The sequence below is a fragment of the Clavelina lepadiformis genome, chromosome 5 (assembly GCF_947623445.1).
Source record: "Clavelina lepadiformis chromosome 5, kaClaLepa1.1, whole genome shotgun sequence".
NCBI lineage: Eukaryota > Metazoa > Chordata > Ascidiacea > Aplousobranchia > Clavelinidae > Clavelina > Clavelina lepadiformis.
The window spans coordinates 22442591-22462746 of NC_135244.1; the positions used below are offsets into that span (position 1 = coordinate 22442591).

Genomic DNA, 20156 nt, shown 5'->3' on the forward strand with positions numbered 1-20156 from the left:
TGCTAACTGCTAAGAACCCTCGCAGTGTCGCAAGCAAGTGAAACCATCGTTTTCGAAATCTTGATTCAAGTAAAGATCGATACATCGGAATATGAAGAATGGTGAAGTAAAGATCGATATATCAGACAGAGATGGACATGCACAATAAAAAGAGCGTTAAAAAGATGATCGCCAACAAACTAAAGTTCCCAATCTCAATATTCATATATTTTGCAATTTTGAAAGAAAACATTGATTGCCTTCGTTTTCCAGTGCTCCCACTTTCCTTTCCGACATTTTCTATCGTCCCTGCTATAGATGACGCGCTACTTTGACGACACAATTATGGGAATCCCCCAATGTTTTCTTACAAATTGGCGGGAAGCGACGTGACGTAAATGTCGTTGTCTCATTCCTTGGCCCTCGTGGTCAGGGAACGTGTAGCCTAGCTAAAGGCATAATTAGTGGATAGATTTCGAGAAGAATGCTATTTAAACTGTGGAAAGATTATAGTAGTCTATGTATGTTGAGAAAATCAAGAAGTTTGAAGCCAACATAGATGGACCCCTTTCAAAATTCTTCTGTATTTTTTATTCCAAACTAGTTTAGTTGCTATTGCTCACAACTGCACAGTGCCATGTCTGTCCGTGTTCTCATGAACCAGCTAACGGACAATAATAAGACTTCAAAATAACAATAACACTTTCCTTTGTTGAATGCTCTTGAGTTACAGAAGCTTTTGATATCTCACCTTGAAGAGGCTGTCTTCCCAGCCATTCTTGGCATCAAGCCAGTGAAGACACTGCAAGGCCCAAGCAGAGAACACGGTTGATGTGAGGGTTCCATCACGGTAATAGCCTGGACCCAGGTCAGAACAAATTGTGATATTGTAGGATCCAGATCCTACGAAGGGCGCCTTTGTGTTCCATTGGTATGATGGTGCTGAAATTTAATGACAATATTTCAAATACCACAGACTCTGACAATACTATCTACTCCACAGTTACCTTTCTACAGAACAAAAGTGAAAAACAGTATGATGTTACACTCACTGCAACTCATGCACAGTAACTCACTGCAAATTCTCACAGACGCTCCTACCAACCTTCCTTGTCAAACTCCTTTCTAGCCATGGTGATTACTTGGCCTACAATGGTCAGGAACATTTTAACCTTTCTAACTCGCCCTTCAATATTTCCAACTACAAAAACCAACAACTTTGACGCGAGCACCGAAGGCGCTCTTGTAAAATCATCCGTGCTTCTTTTTTGACGCTGAGTGTTCTATCACCTGTCTTCCCAGCCACTGTTGGTATCAATTTTCATTCATTTTAATTTTTGTCCTGATTGTGGGGAACGAAAAATTGTGCTGACGCAGGTGGTTGCAAACATATTAGTTGTCGACCTTTTCCACATCTCGCCCAGATTAGTCCGAGTCCATACAAAGAATAGAGCACGAACAACATGGAGAAGACAATAGGATTTTCAAGGAAGCGCTGCCACATGTTGGAGGAGATCTGAACATGATTTCATCATTTGAAAGTGACACATTCTGTTACATCATGAATATCCTTTCCTCATTGTAGTCCAGTTTGTTTGGAAAAACCAACAGCTTTGACGCAAGCAGCGAAGGTCCCCTTGTAAAATCATCCGTGCTTCTTTTTTGACCCTGGGTCCAGACTACCCTTGTAACCGGGAAGTGACCACATTGGCACACAACCGTGCCGGAAATCGTGTCCTCATGAGCCTGGTAAAGACATAAGATGATGTTAGCTGCTTTTATCATAGAATAATCCATAAAGCATTCAATTAATTGAAAATGCTATATTCAGTAAAATTTTCACTTCCCTAATTTTAATATTTCACCTTGCTGGAAATTCTCAGTAATTTATCACCTTCCAGAGGCTGTCTTCCCAGCCGGTATTAATTTTCATTCATATTAATTTTCGTCTTCAATGTGGAACAATTGTCCTGCGCAGGTGGTCTCAAGCATATTAATATTTATCGACATTTTCCACAAATTGGACGGGAAAATGTGACAAGGCCTCGAAGGCCAAAACATGCATTAAGAACCAATCAGAGAATGTAAAAAAGTTGTTAGCGTCAGCGTGGCAACCAAACCCACTCAAGTTAAGACGCTGCAAGACAGAAGCAGAGAACACGGTCAATAGAATGGTTCCAGACTATTCTAGTTCTGGGGAACTTCCTAAAGCAGCACCGTGTCCTCATGAGTCTGGTAAAGACATGAGGTGATATTATTGGTTGCTCATAGCAGAAAATAATCCACAGAGCTTTTTAATTTGTAAAAGTTCTACAATTTTACTTTGTCCAATATCTCATCACCTTTGCAACCATGGTATGTGTTGAACCAATGCAGTGCAGCTCATACCTAGAACATGGTGAACAAAATTTTCCCGACTCAGGTTTGTATGAAGTTTGATGCTGCAGAATCCATAGAATGGTGCTTGGACCCTCCATCATTACGAGAGAGCTAAAATATAATGACAACATATCAAGCCACTACAGTTTTGCAAACCGGCTTCTGTGTTCCCATGAAACTGACATAGACAAAAACACTATTCTTGGCTGCAGAAAACAGAAACTAATCTGCAAAATAGTTCACTTAATTACCTGTTCTTAATATACAAGAAATTTCTCTTTTGTGTTTAATTTCCCATCTTATAAAGGTTCTTTCAAGTGCCAACAATGCATCTTTTGCGTAAAGGCATTATAGCTGTAGATTAAGTATATCATCATATTAAAACTCAACTGCATAAGTATTTTCATATTTTGCACCATGCTTTGCATTGTCTTCGTTGTTTATTGTGCTTTTATGATGTAAGGAGATATTAAAACATGCATATCGACAGTAAAATTAGTTGCAAACAAACTTCTGTAATTGAAAAGTTTTATCGAGAATTATAAGTGACTTGCATATAATATCTTATCAAGTATTTATTCTATTTGCTTCGTATGGTTTTGCGTTTATTTCAACAAATGATGACATTCATAGCTCTATAATGCAACTTTTCACATGTGTTATCCCTTTCAATCTAAATTTGATTCTTAAGAGTCTAGTATTCAAGCTACTGTTTCGTGATGTTATTCTTGTCGTGTATTTGGAATAAATCATGATGTTATTAAAATGAACATTTATATGGGCAAGTGTTGTCAGGTTGAATGCAATTGCTATTATATCCAGACTCTGGCAGCGGAATATTTCATAACAAATAGAATGAGACTGTCAGTGAAACCAGAACCAGCTTTTATCTTGCAACAATTAACTATTGTTGTTACCCAACACCATCTCAACTATGATGACACACAAACGTTCTTGACTTTTTTAAAAATAAAAACTAAGATGTATGATGACACATTAATTCTTAATATCTTTACGCAATTATTTCTTGACTTGTAGCCATTACTTGATTTTATTTTCGTTTTTTTTCTTTTGTAAGCAAATGACTGAGTGAATATTTGACTAAATGACTAGCAAAATACAGGAATATCGTCAACAACAGTTCTTGTTAGTAAAGGCATATTGGAAGTAATTTGCTGCATCTGAGGACGGTCTAAAGTTCTATTGCAATGGGGGGAAGTGATTAGTAATCAATATTTTCAGCATAGGAATGTAACGGTGACAATATAAACTGCTAAGGCAATTTTTCGTTTTTACCACAGCTAAAGTCAACAGCCAAAACTGAACTGTAACTTAGCATTTACGTCAACTAGTACAAATACCCCAACGGTAGTTTAGGTTAATTTAATACAAAATGTTCCTGTTAGGGTATACACTTAAGTACACGTTCACAGAAAACATTCTATTCATGCCTAAATAAAGCACCGATTGCCTTTGTCACTTATATTCGTTTCAATTGTTTCTCTTATTGTAGAACAATGTAAGCGACCTGCTTTAACCTTCTGCCAAACTGCACTTTTTACAAATGTTTTGGAAACAAATTCCTAAGAGGGGAATTACCTTCTACGAGTCAAAAGAAAAATAATAAACAACGCTCTTTATAAGACTGATTCGGACAAAACAATATCTCTCAGGTCGTCTGTTGTTTTGAAATAACAGTGGTAAACCAGGTAAAAGAAATATATAAATGCCAGGCTACATATGGTGACTTGTATTTGTGTTGTTTAGGATCCGCTTTAAAAGCTTTGGCCTATAGTGATATATGATGTTTATGGTTGAAACTCAGAAAACTGTAAAAGAAATGCAGAAACATAATTTCAAAAAGATATTTCTCACGCTAATCATCTGGGGCAGAGCAAAGAAATTAAAACAAAGGAGAGATGACTTCAATAAACAACTTGAAACTGTATCGATCATATAACTGGTTCACATAACTATTTTAGATTTGACAATTTCCGCACCAAAACGCGTTGTAAAAGATTACATAGGTTTGACCGACACTGACAAATTACACTTATAATTTTCTGGGTTAGTTGTTTTGAAATTCATAACATACAAGAACTTTAATCTCATGTTATCGATATGTTGTTATTATGGTGGTTGTGCTTAAAGTATTGCAGTAGCACTTGCTGTAGCCGCAGTAATACTTGAACATACCGGTACCACAAATGTTCACAACATAACTTTATTGGGTTATAATAATATAACGAACAAATGCTAATTTCCCAGAAATCTATTCGACTTTTCTCTTGCTTCGTAGTTTTTTGAATCTCTCTGAAATTTCGTCACGGATCGTGAACACGGTCCTGTAAAATATGATGTCATAAAGCAGCTGTACGTTGGATACAAATAGAAGATTATAACGTCACAATACCTGATATGTTTTCTTCCGAAAGACATGAGGTGTTGGCGAGTTAAGCGCTCACGTCTGAGCAACTTCAACTCTCGGAAGGTGTTTTCCAAAACCGCAGCAAAAAAATTCACAAATATTTTTATGAAAATGAACAAAATTAACAGGAGGAAAATGCTTCCTCTGATTGGATAAGCACGAAGAAGGTTTGTTGACGTAAACGCTTCCATGGAAAAGCCCACAACCTAAAATGAACTTGAGTTACTTCACGAACAATTGATACGTCATAATGAAAAGTGTGACTCACAGATTGCATAGCTTTGCTCACACTGCTGAAATCTTTGCTTCTTCCAAAAAGCACCAACCCTGAAAATGATGATTTTCGATCAAATCTTTGATTCGCGTAAAATTTGTGATTAATTATGACAACCATGAGCTTCTAACTCACCAACATGGCAGAAAGCGATGTAGAGGAAAAATATGTAGAGTGAAAGACCTAGGACTTCAAGCTTTGCTCTATGTATGGTGGCGTGCATGAGATCAAAAATTGGATGACCTTCCATGACCTGAATATGATGATGTCATAATAAGATTTTATGACGGGTACTGATGTTGATGACGTCATATTCTTACCTTGACGGTGTACAGCATCGTGAAGAAAGTACAAATGGACAAAAGGCATTTTGTGAGGTAATCTGTGAAAGCAGCCATGTGGTAGAGATGGAAAGATTTCATGTTATTCCTGTAAGCTTGGAACGCTTGGTCCGTGTAAGTCACTCTGTGTGAAAATAACATCATTTATAAAATCCCCGCTTGCATATAAATACCTCATGATTACGTCTAACTCATCACCTGCTAAGGTAAAGCCCCACCACCAGTGTTGACGTCATCAGAATTATCAAGAGCAGAACATTCCACAAGTTCTTGAGAAAGCGGAAGCCTTCTTCCAGGAAGCCACTCGCTACCTCCACCAAGTGGTACAGCACCACGACAAGAATGCCATATAAGGCAACCTGGACCGCCACGTCCCAAGCACGCCTTCACAGGAAATGACGACATAACTTCTTGCAGTTTACAACGTTGTCAGGTCATAATCTACTTACTCGACGTGGTGACTTCGCATGAACATCAATTGTGGCTTGACGACATAGTTGCCAGTGTTTGATATTTCTATGGCGACCATAGTGACGCAATATATTCGATGTGGGACGTTGTATAGGACAGTCTCAAGCATGAGGAACCTTCAAGGAAATAGTTTGAGTGAAATTGACAAGATTTTGCAACAAATCTTTCCACAAACCTCGTGTATCCGTCAATCCAGCCGAAGCGTCTCAGATAATGAACTTGGTCACGTGTTTCGTTGGCTAATTTTGAAATTGTGACGTAATAACCGCCTGGATTGTAGAAGAGCGCGAGATCACCGATGTAACTACTCAACCATGACGTATTCGTCGTCGAATACTTCCAACAACTGCATCGTGACGTCATTAAATATAAGCGTTAGGAAAAGTAACTCCCACTTTTCAAAAAAATCTGCACCGCTGCGTTGCCATAGTTACCTTTCATAGACGTCATGTGAGGGCTTTGTTGCGTGCGTAGGAGGCCTGGACCAGGTGGGTCCATGATTCCTCTTTTCTTGGAACTGATTTTCGTAGTGAAGTTTACACTGGTTCGTGTCGGACAAACCGTATTTAAATACTGAATCGCTGTGAACACAAGACGTACCTGCAAAGTAAAGCTCCAGGATTCAAAATCAGTCTAAAGCGTTTCCACATAAATTAATTATCAAGAAAATACAATTGTTGTGGGAACAAACCTTTAATTACTCGCTTCTGACGTAATGTTGGGGGCGTCACAATCAACAATTGGTTGTCAGGAAAATGCGTCAGGCGACCAATCGAGAACTTGTCAGCCAATGAAAACTCGACCCAGTTATATACGTCATTAGCCGACGACATCTGAGAACATATTGTCATGAAATGTGGTATTTGGAACAAACACGTCATAAATGATGTAATTATGAGCTAATAATCAACCTTTCTGTGTCCATCCAACAACATATTCTGCACAGTTTTGCCAAATTGAAACGAATTCCTGTCCGTTTGTCCAAACGTCACAATAAACAAGAGCACCAAAAATATTAGATGAAGCGATATGTTCTGTGACGTAACGATAGAATATATCGTCATATTCAGCTTCATAAATTTATTCCATGAAACTCACTTTTATCTTTCTTTTTGTTCTTATTTTTTCCTCGATATCCTGGAGCGTGATTTCAACTCTTAGCTGAGAAGGAGGACGATAAATCCGATTCCTTGATCGCTCCTCGTCCTGTTTCCTCTTTATTGCGTCACAATCACCGCTGTGAGATCTCGGCGTCACTTTATTAAAACAATAAATCATCAAAAAGAATCAAAATGGTGCTAAATCATAGTTGTGAAATGAACCTGAAGGGGGCAAAGGTGGAATCCAGTCGCGAAGATCGAGTTTTGGGTTATTCACCACCTTGACGTAGGCAATCAAGACTTCTTTTAGAGGCTCCAGAATTATGACACTTTGAAGGAAAGCAACCGATACAGAAACCAACCTGAAAATCAAGTTTTAACAAAGTTGCTATTACGTAGTCTTCATTTGACATTACGACGCAACAATGTCTTACCATTCTTTGCAAGTTTCTATGCCATATGACATTCCATACAAGGCGCAAAGCACAGTCGACGTGAGGACAGTTGCAACAAGTAATATCCAGGCAATGTATATGAAGAAGTGAGGAAGAACGCGGGAATCCCCTGTGTTGGGATCATTCTCGACAAAAGCAATCCCTCGATGAGGACCAGTACCTGACACTGCCACCCGCTGACCAGCAAAGTGCGATCTGGAAACACAAACAACTTAAATCTATGAACTAAGACAATTTTAATGTAAACAACTACCTGGCAGAAGGAGTCACTTGCTCAGTAACAAATGATGATGTAGATGGCTCTTGTGATGATGTCATACCAACAAATGATGATGTGGATGGCTCTTGTGATGATGTCATACCAGCAAAGGATGATGTGGATGGCTCTTGTGATGATGTCATACCAACAAATGATGATGTGGATGGCTCTTGTGATGATGTCATACCAGCAAAGGATGATGTAGATGGCTCTTGGGATGATGCCATAGCAATAGATGGTGACCTAGGTGGCATTGATAAAGATGTCACAAAAGCTGCTGATGATGTACTTGGTTGATCTTTGTCGCGAACAATGGATGATAAAAATATTTTCCTCATTGGAGGTTTCAAATCATCTGAACTTTTCTCTTCAAACCTAACTCTTCCACTGGAAGGTTGAGGCTGGGAGATGGCATCATGTTTACTGTGACCTTCACTTGAAACATGTCGTGCAGTTTTAGTGACGATAATGGAATGTTTATGGCGACGTTTCCCTGTTTGATGACTCTTCCGGCGAAAATCATCACTCTCACCCCGATGGTGTTTACTGAGAAACTCTTTCTTCAGCTTTCGTCTCTCTTTTTTATCCATCTTGTCATTCGCTTCTTTGCGTTGATGATGATACACTCGACGGTCTTCAATCAAATCATGTCGTGAAGTATCAGCAACTTCAAAAGCAGGATTTTCACCATGCGGTCTTACTCCCTGATGACTTTTATGACTTTTATCGCCACGATGTTGTTTCTTGGGAAATTCTTTTACCAACTTTTGTCTTGGTTTATGATCTATCTCATCACTTGCTTCTTTGCGTTGATGATGATTTACTCGACGCTCTTCACTCAAAACATGTCGTGAAGTATCAGCAACTTCAATGGCAGGGGCTTCACCATTATGTTTCACTTTAGAGAGGATTTTGCTCTCACCACGATGATCTTTCTTGGGAGATTCTTTCTTCAGCTTTCGTCTCTCTTTTTGATCCAGCTCATCATTCAATTCTTTGCGTTGATGATGATGTACTTCATGCTTTCCACTCAAAAGACGCTGTGAAGTATCAGCAACTTCAATGGCAAGATTTTCACCGTGCGGTTTTACTCCCTGATGACTTTTGTTCTCATCAGGATGGTCTTCATGGAGAAGACGTTCTATCATCCACTTTAGCCTCTCTTTTTGATCCAGCTCATCATTCATTTCTTTGTTTTGATGATGAATTACCTGATGCTTTTCATTCAAAACACGCTGTAAATTATGAGCAACTGTGTTGGCAGGAGTTTCACCATGCAGCTTTACACCCAGATTTTTGCTCTCTCCACGACGCTGTTTTTTCAGAGATTCTTTCTTCAGCTTTCTTCTCTCTTTCGGATCCATATTTTCAGTTGTTTTTTTGCGTTGATGATGATGAACTCGACGGTCTTCACTTAAAAGATGCCGCGAAGTATCAGCAACTTCAATGGCAGGGTTTTTACCATGAGCTTTTGCTCCCAGTTGAATTTTGTTGTCATCATGATGCGGTTTATGGAGGAGTAGTTCTATCATCCACTTTAGTCTCTCTTTTTGATCCAGCTCGTTGGTTGATTCTTTGCGTTGATGATGATGTACTCGATGCTTTTCGCTCAAAACATGCTGTGAAGTATGAGCAACTGTGTTGGCAGGACTTTCACCATGCGGCTTTACACCCCGAGGACTTTTCCTCTCGCCACGATGATCTTTCTTAGGAGATTCTTTTTTCAGCTTTCTTCTCTCTTTTTTATCCATCTTGTCATTCGCTTCTTTACGTTGACGATGATACACTCGACGGTCTTCAATCAAATTATGTCGTGAAATCTCAGCAACTTCAAAAGCAGGATTTTCACAATGCGGTTTTACTCCCTGATGACTTTTATGACTTTTTTCCCCACGATGTTGTTTCTTGGGAAATTCTTTTACCAACTTTTGTCTTGGTTTATGATCCATCTCATCACTTGCCTCTTTGCGTTGATGATGATACACTCGACGCTCTTCACTCAAAACATGCCGTGAAGTATCAGCAACTTCAATGGCAGGGGCTTCACCATGATGTTTCACTTTAGAAAGAATTTTGCTCTCACCACGATGACCTTTCTTGGGAGATTCTTTATTCAGCTTTAGTCTCACTTTTTGATCCAGCTCGTTGTTTGATTCTTTGCGTCGGTGATGATGTACTTGATGCTTCTCACTCAAAACTTGTTGTGAAGTCCCAGCAGCTTCAATGGCAGGGTTTTCACCATGCGGCTTTACTCCCCGATGACTTTTGCTCTCACCACGATGTTGTTTTCGTAGGAGGAGTTCTTTCACCCACTTTAGTCTCTCCTTATGGTGGATTTTGCTCTCGCCACGATGCTGTTTCTTGGGAGATTCTTTATTCAGCTTCTGTCTTTCTTTTTGATCCAGCTCTTTGTTTGATTCTTTGCGTCGGTGATGATGTACTCGATGCTCTTCATTCAAAACTTGTTGTGAAGTCCCAGCTACTTCAAAGGCACGGTTTTTACCATAAGGTTTCAATCTATGGTGGATTTTTCTCTCGTCATGATGGTCTGTCTTGGGAGATTCTTTCTTCAGTTTTCGTTTTTCTTTTTGATTCATCTTGCCAGTTGCTTCTTTGCGTTGATGATGATAAACTCGACGGTCTTCACCCATAACATGTTGTGAAGTCTCAGCAACTTCAACGACACAAGTTTCTCGATTAGGTTTTACTCTGAGATGAGTTTTATTGTCAACTGGAAGTTGTTCATGAAAAAGTTCCAATTTCAGATTTTCCTCTTTGCTTCCATCTGCTACATTTGGATGATGTGAGACCGGATTTTGTTCATCATTTACATTACTTTCTTCGTCATCGACACTTTTTGAGTCAGTTAGCAATGATTTATGCGGCCGTTGCGATCGGCGAAACATTGTTGTTATGAGAAACGTTGCTGGAGATGACAACAGAGCGCTCTCGATTCCTTTGTTACAAATCAAAAGAATACAACGATTAATAAATAACATTCTTAACCATCTCTGTCAACACCGATGTCAACTGAACTCACCGACAGCCACGTGCCACCACTGAAAAGTGTAATTACCGACGGCTAAGAGCAGTCCCTGCTGCGCGTGGTTGTTCCCGTGGAACATTAACGCGGTGAGCATGATCATCAAGGTTATCATGAGACAACACGATAACATTTCTATCCTTCCCATCACATGACGTTGCCACGGGCGCATTCCATAGAATGCGTACCAAAGATATCTGCAATATTGTGGAATTATATGTTAATAATCCGGTACAATTGTGGGATATAAATTATCTCAAACTTTACCTGTCTCTGAGGTGATTTTCCAACCTCAAGGGGAACAATGTCCTCGTGTTGTGCAGGTCTTTGGTTCGTGCAGCAGGGACCACGTGGTCTATGACATGCTTGAACCAGCGGTTGCAAAGGAAGAACCAGCAATGATTTTTCTCCAGGTCTCTTACCACAACCCTCTGGAGGAACCTAACGTAAAAGTTACATTTAATAATTCCTACACTTTCTGTTGAGTTGTTGCTACTTCATACCACTCTGGGCTGTGTCCGCCATTATCGTGCCACAAGCGAATTGCAGTGATGTCTCCAAGACACTCTGACGTGGTAATAAGGAACGATTTCACACTTCCCCTGTTCAAAATCTTTGTGTGGTGCTGTACAAAAGTATTCATTGTCAGTTTATCACTTAATCAAATGCATTTCAATACATTATGACGTCACAATACCTGAATGACATGAGCACTACTGGTGGCCATATTTCCAACGAGTCGGAGGCAGACTACAGCAGAAGTTCCAGAATTTCGTCGACTTCCGGTATAAATCGTCACGATGTAACGATATTTATCGAAAGGACTATTGTCCGGGACTTCCACACACAGATCCTTGAAAATATTTGCTTTTTAATTTTGATTGATCACTTTCACATATGACAGTAGCACTCCATCACAGTTACACAGCAATAGACACCATGTTTAAAGAATCTCAAGCATGTCTTCATATTCAACCGGACATATTCAAATCTTTTCACCTCTGCCTCCACTTGCCGGTCTTTTGATCTCGCCCATATTAGTCCGAGCCCATACAAAGAATAGAGCACGAACAACATGGACAAGACAATCGGATTTTCTAAGAAGCGCTGCCACATGTTGGATGAGATCTGAACATGATTTCATCATTTGAAAGTGACACATTCTGTTACATCATAAACATCCTTACCTCATTGTAGTCAAGTTTGTTGGGGAAAACCAACAATTTCGACGCGAGCAGCGAAGGCGCCCTTGTAAACTCATCCGTGCTTCTTTTATGACCCTGGGTCCAGACCACCCTTGTAACAGGGTAGTGACCACATTGGCACACAACCATGCCGGAAACCGTGTCCTCATGAGCCTGGTAAAGACATAAGATGATGTTAGCTGCTGATATCACAGAATAATCCACAAAGCATTCAATTAAATAAAAATTCTAAATTCATATAAATTTTCACTTTTCTGCCTTCTATATCTCACCTTGCAGAGGCTGTCTTTCCAGCCATTCTTGGCATCAAACCAGTGAAGACACTGCAAGGCCCAAACAGAGAACACGGCCGATGTAATGGTTCCGGCACGGTAGTAGCCTGGACCCAGGTCAGCACGAATGGTAACATTGTAGGATCCAAATCCTACAAAGGGCGCCTTTGTGATCCATCGATAATGTGTTGCTGAAATATAATGACAATATTTTGAGAACCAAAGACTCTGACAATCATATCTACTCCACAGTTACCTTTCTACAGAACAAAAGTGAAAAACAGTATGATGTTACACTCACTGTATTTCATGCACAGTAACTCACTGCAAATTCTCACAGACGCTTATACCAACCTTCCTTGTCAAACTCCTTTCTAGCCATGGTTATTACTTGGCCTACAAGGGTCAGGAACATTTTCATCTTTTTAACTCTGCCTTCATAGTTTCCCACAACAATGTTTAGAATCGTCGCTTCCATCGAACCACTCGAATCTCCCTCAACGTCTATGAAGGCAGAGCCAATGGCAGTGCTACGGCATGCTGAGCCGTCACATTCACTTTTAACCCTCAGCCATATCTTGCTCTTATCGGGCTGTTGAGGCAGGCTGAACTCTAACTTTAGATTCTTTGCTATTTCTTTACTGATGGGGAGCTCGTCCCTCCAACCTGTCGTTATGCTGACTGACGTCACAGAATCAACTTTTAGATCAAATGGACTGAAGTTGGCTGAGGTTGAGTTATAACGAAAAATCTAAAATTTTACAAAACATTCTTCTGAATATCATCGTAACGTAATGCGAGTGATTAAAAAAAGCACAATTATTACCTCGATATTGATGACATCATCAGTTATATGCGACTGCAAGTTAGAAAGTTGTACGAACGAGGTGTTAGCGTCGAAGGGATCTGAAAACATTTCATTGTGGTCATAATCAAAGTATTGGAACTTATATGAAGAGTTACACCTCACACATGAGAATGTTGCTACCACTGTGCACTGTATGTGTGTGAACAATATGTGTACATCAGATGTACGTGGCTTATAAATTGTAACACTTTTTCCTTACTCGTGACATGATTGTTTAACTTGATCATTCTTCCTTCGACAGATTCAGTTTCAAAGGATATCGCATCCTCACCGGGAGTCAATGATGCCATGAGCAACTTTCCCAGACGATTCATTCGCAAATTTTCTTCATTCTTCGATAAAACTCGTTGTTAGTTGAACAATCAGATGCTAGATTATTGAAAATGTTAACTTGGTTACCTTGAAAGGATAAAATCGAACAAGTCTCATCAATTGTGATGTCGTAGTCATACATGACCTCACAATGGAGTTTACATCATCATATCGACTGGCAGAAAATGGAACAAAGCTCTCCACTCGATCCAGGATGTCCTGCACATCTTGCTGTAATACAAAGTAACTTTCTTCTACTCAGTCTATATTACGGATAAATACGTGGACTCTAAAAGCAAGTTTGTGTAATTTCAAACTTTACCAATTGAGTTTCTTCTAGAAGTTTAGGATTGTTTGTTACGTGGCTTATTACATCGGCAACTTGTTTCACCGGCTCCAACAACAACATGGGATATTCCGCCATTTTGGAAATTATTTCCTTTCTCTGTTTAAACAAATATTTGTCTTTTAAAACTAAAACTTTGACAAAATATAAAGTTAATACGTCGCACACTGACCTTTGATTGGTTGAGTTTGTTGGTTGACGATAAGACGAGAACAAACTGAGCAATCTTCTGCAGATTGTTACTTAACAACGCTGCGTCCAGTTCATTCATTACATCATCGTTGACGTCATAATTATCAACCAAAGTGACAAAGAGATTTTCCTCAACACACGATTGGTCGGGAGTGCATAATTCTACGACAATTGTGACGTCATTAGATGAACGTCCAGGTGGAAGTATGATGTCATAGAGAACTGGATCAAATCCATATTGTAGAAGATATCGATGGCCTGGGAAGGATATTTATTTTTTAGATGTAAGTATGACTTTGTCGGAATTAATTCTGCTCTATTTTCACGTGACACTTTATTCACCTTTGTCTTGGAGGAAAAACTTGTACATCAGTTGGTATTTGCCTTCTATGTAACCAGCACATGTGACATTAAACTTGGTGATATACGCACTTCCCATCCTAGGCAAAACAATGCAGCTACCACCACTATGAGAAGATAGAGCGTTGAGGAAAATGGTCACTGAGGAGTTCTCTCCGTGAATATTGTAACCTGCACATGGAGGTCAGGTTTAAATCTATGAATGAATTAGCACAATATAAAGGGATTCACCTGTTCCTGTGACATTTGTTGATGGAATAAGTAACGATGCATTTAGTTTGCAAAACTCCTGATCATCACACAGTGGCAGTTGATGTCCAGGATTTGGCGACAATGTCCATTTACGACGTAAACAATCATCGCACTCTAATTGTAGAATGATTGACAGGTGAGGAGAAAAGTACTTCTCACAATTGGACCAACATCTGCGATTTGATGGAAAGAAAAATTAAATGAAATGTTTTTACTTTGTCTGCTGCAATTTTATCCAATGCTCACTTTAAATTAACAATCGGGGCTCGTCTTGCTTGAACAACAAATTTCTGATCTGCGAATGTTGCATCATAATGGGGTCCAGATATGATTAATCGGATGTAATAATGTTCACTTTGTCTGAGTTCATTCATGGATATTTCCATCACATGATCACTGGTCACCCAGAGAGTGTGCCAATCAAAGCAGGAATCTTGAACATGAGAAAACAATTAAATTTTGAACAAAGTGGGATTTGAAGAAAACTTTAAAACCTTTTCTCTGTATTTTCCCCATCACTGTCCTTGCCGGAAGCTCTTCTTGCTTGATGGAGCAAAACCAGTTGTAGCTGATGTGTTGACGATATTTGTTGTAATCAATTAAAGATTCAAATCTTAGGACTGTCATGTTGTTGTCTATGCAGAGAAATTAAAAATAAATAAAAAATGTGGTCAAAAATTAAAAATAAATCATCAAAATATTCCATGTGCTATGCAATCACATAGAAATCTAATAATTACCCACTCACCAGCCTGGATCACATTTCCTCCTAAGATCACAAAATGTAACTTTCTTTTGGGAATTTCTATCAAACTATAATCTTTGAGTTTTCCCTCCAACACATTGCTTGTCACGTTCTCACTGGTAACTTTAACCTTTATGACATACAAGCCGGGTGACAATGTATCAGCTCTGATGATAAGTTCTGGATCAAATGACTCCTTCTCAAACTCAACTTCATATGTATATGTTGCCATGTCCATATCTGTTGCCACTGGGAACACCAACCATTTATATCTGACCTCAGAAATATTCTTGCATGTGAATTTAAAATCTACACTGAAGGTCAAATAATCAAAGACTTTCAATGCTTTTTCAAACCCCCCTCGGTAGTTCCCATCACGAATTCTCAGATTCTCCAAGCATGATGACGTCTCCAACACGTCAACCCATCCCACGAAAGGAAATGACTGTTTTGAATTTCTGATAAAACCAGTGACCTGCTGCATTCCAATGTGGTATAAAACTCGTTCAACTTTGATCAATTTGTAAGATTTGGTATTAAATGGGAGACTGGGCAGATCTTTGTGATCATATTCCAACTTGGAAATGGTGAAACTGTGGTTCTCTGGTCTTCCTTGTAAGTATATCGTCATCAGGTAATCAGCAATGTCACCTCTAACAAATGCATACACATAATTTCTGCTGTAGCTAGGGATAGGCTTCAACGACGAAATATACACATTGTATATCTGTGGTAATGCTTCTATGAGTGTCCATGACGATGATTGAGAGATGTTGTTTTTCGCTTTTGCTTCAATTCTGTATATTCCTGGTTGTGTTAGATTTGTCTTTACCACCATTGAGTGACAATCTCGTGGGCAAATTAAAGAACCAATGAGGTGTGACAAGTTGCTTTCGATCGATTTGATTTGAACTGAAAGACTTATTGGTGCTCCTCGACTCACCGTCGCATTTATGATGAAATAATGGGGATGAAAACCAACGTACTCTTTTACTGTCAGCTTAAAATCTTTGATTTCTTCATTCAAAGTAATTGGTGTGGAAAAAATCACAGAGGAAACATTGTTTTGTAACAATAATTCAACATTGTGTATTCCTGGGCCAAGTAATTGCTGCATTGATAAGTTCAGTTTAAAATTGAATTTTTCTACCTGATTCAGTAAAAATTTCTTCACATCGAAACTTTGTATTTTATGGTTCTGTGGTATGTATATAACATCATCTAACAATAGTGCATATGAAATAGGAAAACAATATCTGTGATGAAAGACAAGGTCAACCGGGTTCAGGAATGTTACGTTAAATTCTTCATAGGAGACTTGTAATGTTGAAGGTGACAAGCCGCATTCCACATAAAGGTTCAAGGCTTCTGTTCTAAAATCAGCACCTCCAGCATGAAAAATGCATTTAGCCCATACTGAATATCTTCCCGGATATTGATATGAACACTGCGTTGTGAAGGTCAATGTTGAAAGACTTGTCTGCACTGTTTTAGTGATTTTTCCTTCATCCTCCAGTAAACAATGTGATAATAAATCTTTCAAACTATTTTCTCCATTTAGTCGAGCAGTAAATTGAACAGATTTTCCAGGTTTGACATGGCGGCTGCTCATTGTTAGATGAAAGTCTGTAACGTATGGTAAATAAATGCTTTTATAGGATCACACATGTTAATTAAGTACTAAAGTTTACAATACATAGCTCTTTGTGTTTTTAAACCATGAAAGAGTTGTACAAATCTGATGTTCTATTCTATATTGTATTTACTCACCAAATCGGGAATAGTTGAAAAAAATTCTGGCTAAACTACAGTTTGCTGTATTTCTTTGCATAGAAACATTAACAGTTGTTGTGGATAAGTAGTTTCCAGGTTTGCTAGGTTCACATACTAATGCTTTTGTTTCACTTGTTTCAATCTCTAGAAGTCCATATTGGCATCTGTATCAAAATCAAAATCAAAACAATCAAATCAAAAATCAATAACAATCAACTGTAACAATCAAAAACATTTTCAGTGCCAAAACCCTTACGAAAATATCCTTATTTAAATATAAAAACTTAAAATAAAATTGACATTGTTCAAGGTAAATGAACAAAACAATACAAACAAATTGTTATGTAACAATTGGTACAACATCCTACTTGATAGACGTTTCTTCGAACTGCAAATATGCAAATTCTCCCTCCCTCAAAGGAATTTTCCACTCCCAAACACCAGGCAACATGGTGTTGTTATTACATTCCTCTATGACTGGGAATGTGATTGTTCCACTTGCATTTCGTAGAACCATACTGCAGTCTGAAATAAACAGCGAAAGAAATTGTTCATCTTTGTACAACTGTACAAGAATACTACTGTATCAAATATGTTGCTTTTAAAAAGATCACGGCTAGAGCAAAGATGGATTTCTTATTTTTTGATTTTGTTGCCCTTTTATTTGTGGCATTGTGAAGCAGTCAATAGCCAAGCTGCCAAAATATTACAGCGAGTACACAATGTTGAGGAAAGTTTAAAAAATCGACACTCAACTAATCCAAATTTTTGTGACTTGCAATACTGCAAGAACCAACAACAAGTTGTCATCAAGTTGGTTGCATTCAAAACAAGCCTACATCATTCTGGTTATTTGCATGCAACATTATACAAAGGTAACATGATGAAGCAAAAGTATAACAAAACAATTTTTGTACTAAATTCATATACAGTATAAATTTGAATTATTTAATTCTTCCAGAATGTACAAGCATCTACGCAAGTGGTTCAAGAACAAGTGGTATCTACCCGATATGGCTCAAGGAACGATTCCAGTTCACCTACGTCTACTGTGATATGGACCTCGTTTCAACTAAGAAGGGCTGGACAACAATACAAAGAAGAATGAACGGGGAGATCAACTTTGAAAGGGGATGGGATGACTATGTCAGAGGGTTTGGGAACCCCAGCAGTGAACACTGGCTTGGATTGGAAAATATTCGTCGCTTGTCAAGACAAACTGCTTACGCAAACAATGGATTAGGTGCCATTTACACACAAGATCCTGAAGTTGCATTCAACCTTGAAGACTGGGATGGTGTAAAGGCATTTGTTCAATACACAAACTTTAGGCTCAACTCAAATGTACCAAATTACTGGTTAAATGTATATGGTTTAAAAAAGGCTTCCACTTTTAGCACTACGCCTATATATATGAGCGAGTTCAGTACACCAGACAGAGACAACGATAATAAAGATCGTCATTGCGCCAGGGATCATAAGTCAGGTTGGTGGTTTCATTACTGTGATGAAGCAAACTTAAACGGGCCATATCCCAAGTACAAGCAAGAAATGACCTGGAAAAATATTTACTGGCTTCGCTGGCGTACTGTTAATCCCAGCAATACTGCTCTACGATTTGTATCTATGAAACTGTATCATGGCATGGTTGAACCATAGGTAGGCAAGTGTATAAATTTTTTGAGTTTGCAGAAACCAACTTTTGCCAATACATCAGAATCCACTTAATAAGACCATGGATAACATAACCGGCCGCTAAATATAACCTTTTTGGTATAGTGCCGAATTTTACCATGTAAAATTACCATTTTTCATGTCAATTGTGCCACATGTATTCTCAATTCACCTAAGCCAACTCACATTCATTAACTTTTATGTTGCTGTTATGTACATAAAATAAACAATAAATTCAATGTTTTCGTCATTTTTTCCATAACTGTACTATCGATCCTGATGTGGTTAAACAGCACTATAACAGCTTGCATTATTGTGACCATTTAGATCAGTGGTTCTAAACCTTTTTTAGTATCGCAGCCAACTTTGAAAACTCGATTTTATAAAGAGCCACAATAAGAACAAGCAGTTTAATTAAAAGAAATTTTAATGAATAGCAACAAATAACAAAGAACAAAGGAATAAAATTCCAATTTAATGTGAAATTTGATATTGGTTTTGACTTTTAATGAGTTTCTCAAAGCGAGGCGTCATTTTAGAGGATGCAACACGCAGAAGCTGCTTGAGATGGTCGTCAGTTAATCGGTTACAATATTGGCTTTTAATTCTGGCCATTTTGCTGAAAAGTGCTTCACATATGTAAGTTGAACCAAATACAGAAGCATTCATCAGGGCATTGGCTACCAGGTTAGGATATTTTCCTTCTGGAAGTCGACTCCAAAAGTCAAGCAGGTCTGTTCTTTGAAATATTTGTTCAATCTCAACATCTGATTGCATGTCTATCAGCTACAATCGAAGATTATCAGGAGTCGCGATAGCGTCTACTGTAGTAGGTGCTGCAAAGACCTTCATTACGGGCAAGAAAGATTTCATTCCTTCAAGGCGACATTTGAATTCATTAATTAAGTTGTTAATATGCATGATATACGTTTCTAATGATCTGTGAGCTCAATGGTTTGCAAGTGTTGGAAAATGAGTTGTGATACCACTCAAAACTGCGTCTTCCAAAAACAAAACTTTTTTATAAAAGCAGAAAATGCTATACAAATCGTGATAAAGCTTGTTCTTTCCTTTTAGCGTTCAATTGAGAGATGAAAAGTGTGTGGTGATACCAACCATAAACCCGATTCTTCGTTGTCCAACTGAGATATTTCTCTTTTTCCGTCGGAAAACGCCTTAAATTCTGGAAGAAAGTCATAGAATCTTTTGAGATATGCGGCGCGGCTTAACCATCGTACAGCAGTGAACTTGACCAGGTCACCATAATCAGCAAGAAATTTCTAAAATTTACGATGGTTGAGTGCATTTGCTTGAGTCCATTTTAATGCAGCTGTTTACTACTTCTGTCACATTAGACAGGTTCAAGGACTTAGCAACAAGACCTTTTTGGTGTAAAATGCAATGATGCTATCTAGCAGGCAAAAGATT

At 38.5% G+C, this 20156-nt stretch overlaps 3 protein-coding genes and 1 long non-coding RNA gene across 5 annotated transcripts; 1 reads left to right on the top strand and 3 right to left on the bottom strand.

The window, feature by feature from the left end:
• Positions 1 to 47: 47 nt before the first annotated feature.
• Positions 48 to 1308, bottom strand: LOC143458835 (uncharacterized). Its single transcript, XM_076955712.1, has 3 exons — positions 1085 to 1308; positions 731 to 921; positions 48 to 428 (listed from the first exon to the last, which is right to left on the bottom strand). The coding sequence occupies exons 1-3, from the start codon at positions 1143 to 1145 to the stop codon at positions 306 to 308; spliced, it is 375 nt and encodes a 124-aa protein (XP_076811827.1). The 5' UTR covers positions 1146 to 1308; the 3' UTR covers positions 48 to 305.
• Positions 1309 to 1528: 220 nt separating this feature from the next.
• On the bottom strand, positions 1529 to 3233 carry LOC143458837 (uncharacterized). Its single transcript, XR_013117710.1, has 3 exons — positions 2610 to 3233; positions 1845 to 2469; positions 1529 to 1725 (listed from the first exon to the last, which is right to left on the bottom strand). It is a non-coding gene; the product is annotated as an uncharacterized LOC143458837 (long non-coding RNA).
• A 1331-nt stretch (positions 3234 to 4564) lies between these two features.
• LOC143458832 (uncharacterized) lies at positions 4565 to 17586 on the bottom strand. 2 transcript variants are annotated; one of them, XM_076955709.1, is made up of 35 exons: positions 17423 to 17586; positions 17052 to 17218; positions 15285 to 16907; positions 15031 to 15171; positions 14783 to 14969; positions 14516 to 14709; positions 14267 to 14455; positions 13905 to 14182; positions 13709 to 13831; positions 13474 to 13617; positions 13274 to 13406; positions 13033 to 13112; positions 12561 to 12957; positions 12207 to 12397; positions 11917 to 12087; positions 11729 to 11857; positions 11427 to 11582; positions 11233 to 11354; positions 10997 to 11170; positions 10727 to 10926; positions 7681 to 10642; positions 7407 to 7622; positions 7195 to 7334; positions 6971 to 7128; positions 6784 to 6906; positions 6564 to 6705; positions 6307 to 6472; positions 6048 to 6218; positions 5851 to 5988; positions 5600 to 5785; positions 5381 to 5525; positions 5196 to 5313; positions 5055 to 5113; positions 4772 to 4992; positions 4565 to 4703 (listed from the first exon to the last, which is right to left on the bottom strand). In XM_076955709.1, the coding sequence occupies exons 1-35, from the start codon at positions 17569 to 17571 to the stop codon at positions 4631 to 4633; spliced, it is 9966 nt and encodes a 3321-aa protein (XP_076811824.1). In that variant the 5' UTR covers positions 17572 to 17586; the 3' UTR covers positions 4565 to 4630. The 2 variants fall into 2 exon arrangements, with proteins under 2 accessions (XP_076811824.1, XP_076811825.1); XM_076955710.1 differs by lacking the exons at positions 5600 to 5785; positions 5851 to 5988; positions 6048 to 6218; ... (4 more) ...; positions 7195 to 7334; positions 7407 to 7622 and having other exon boundaries at positions 5381 to 5508; positions 8201 to 10642.
• LOC143458834 (angiopoietin-4-like) lies at positions 17584 to 18891 on the top strand. The gene is made up of 2 exons (XM_076955711.1): positions 17584 to 17929; positions 18016 to 18891. Exons 1-2 carry the CDS (start codon positions 17647 to 17649, stop codon positions 18711 to 18713), a joined length of 981 nt encoding a protein of 326 aa, XP_076811826.1. The 5' UTR covers positions 17584 to 17646; the 3' UTR covers positions 18714 to 18891.
• The last annotated feature ends 1265 nt before the right edge of the window (positions 18892 to 20156 follow it).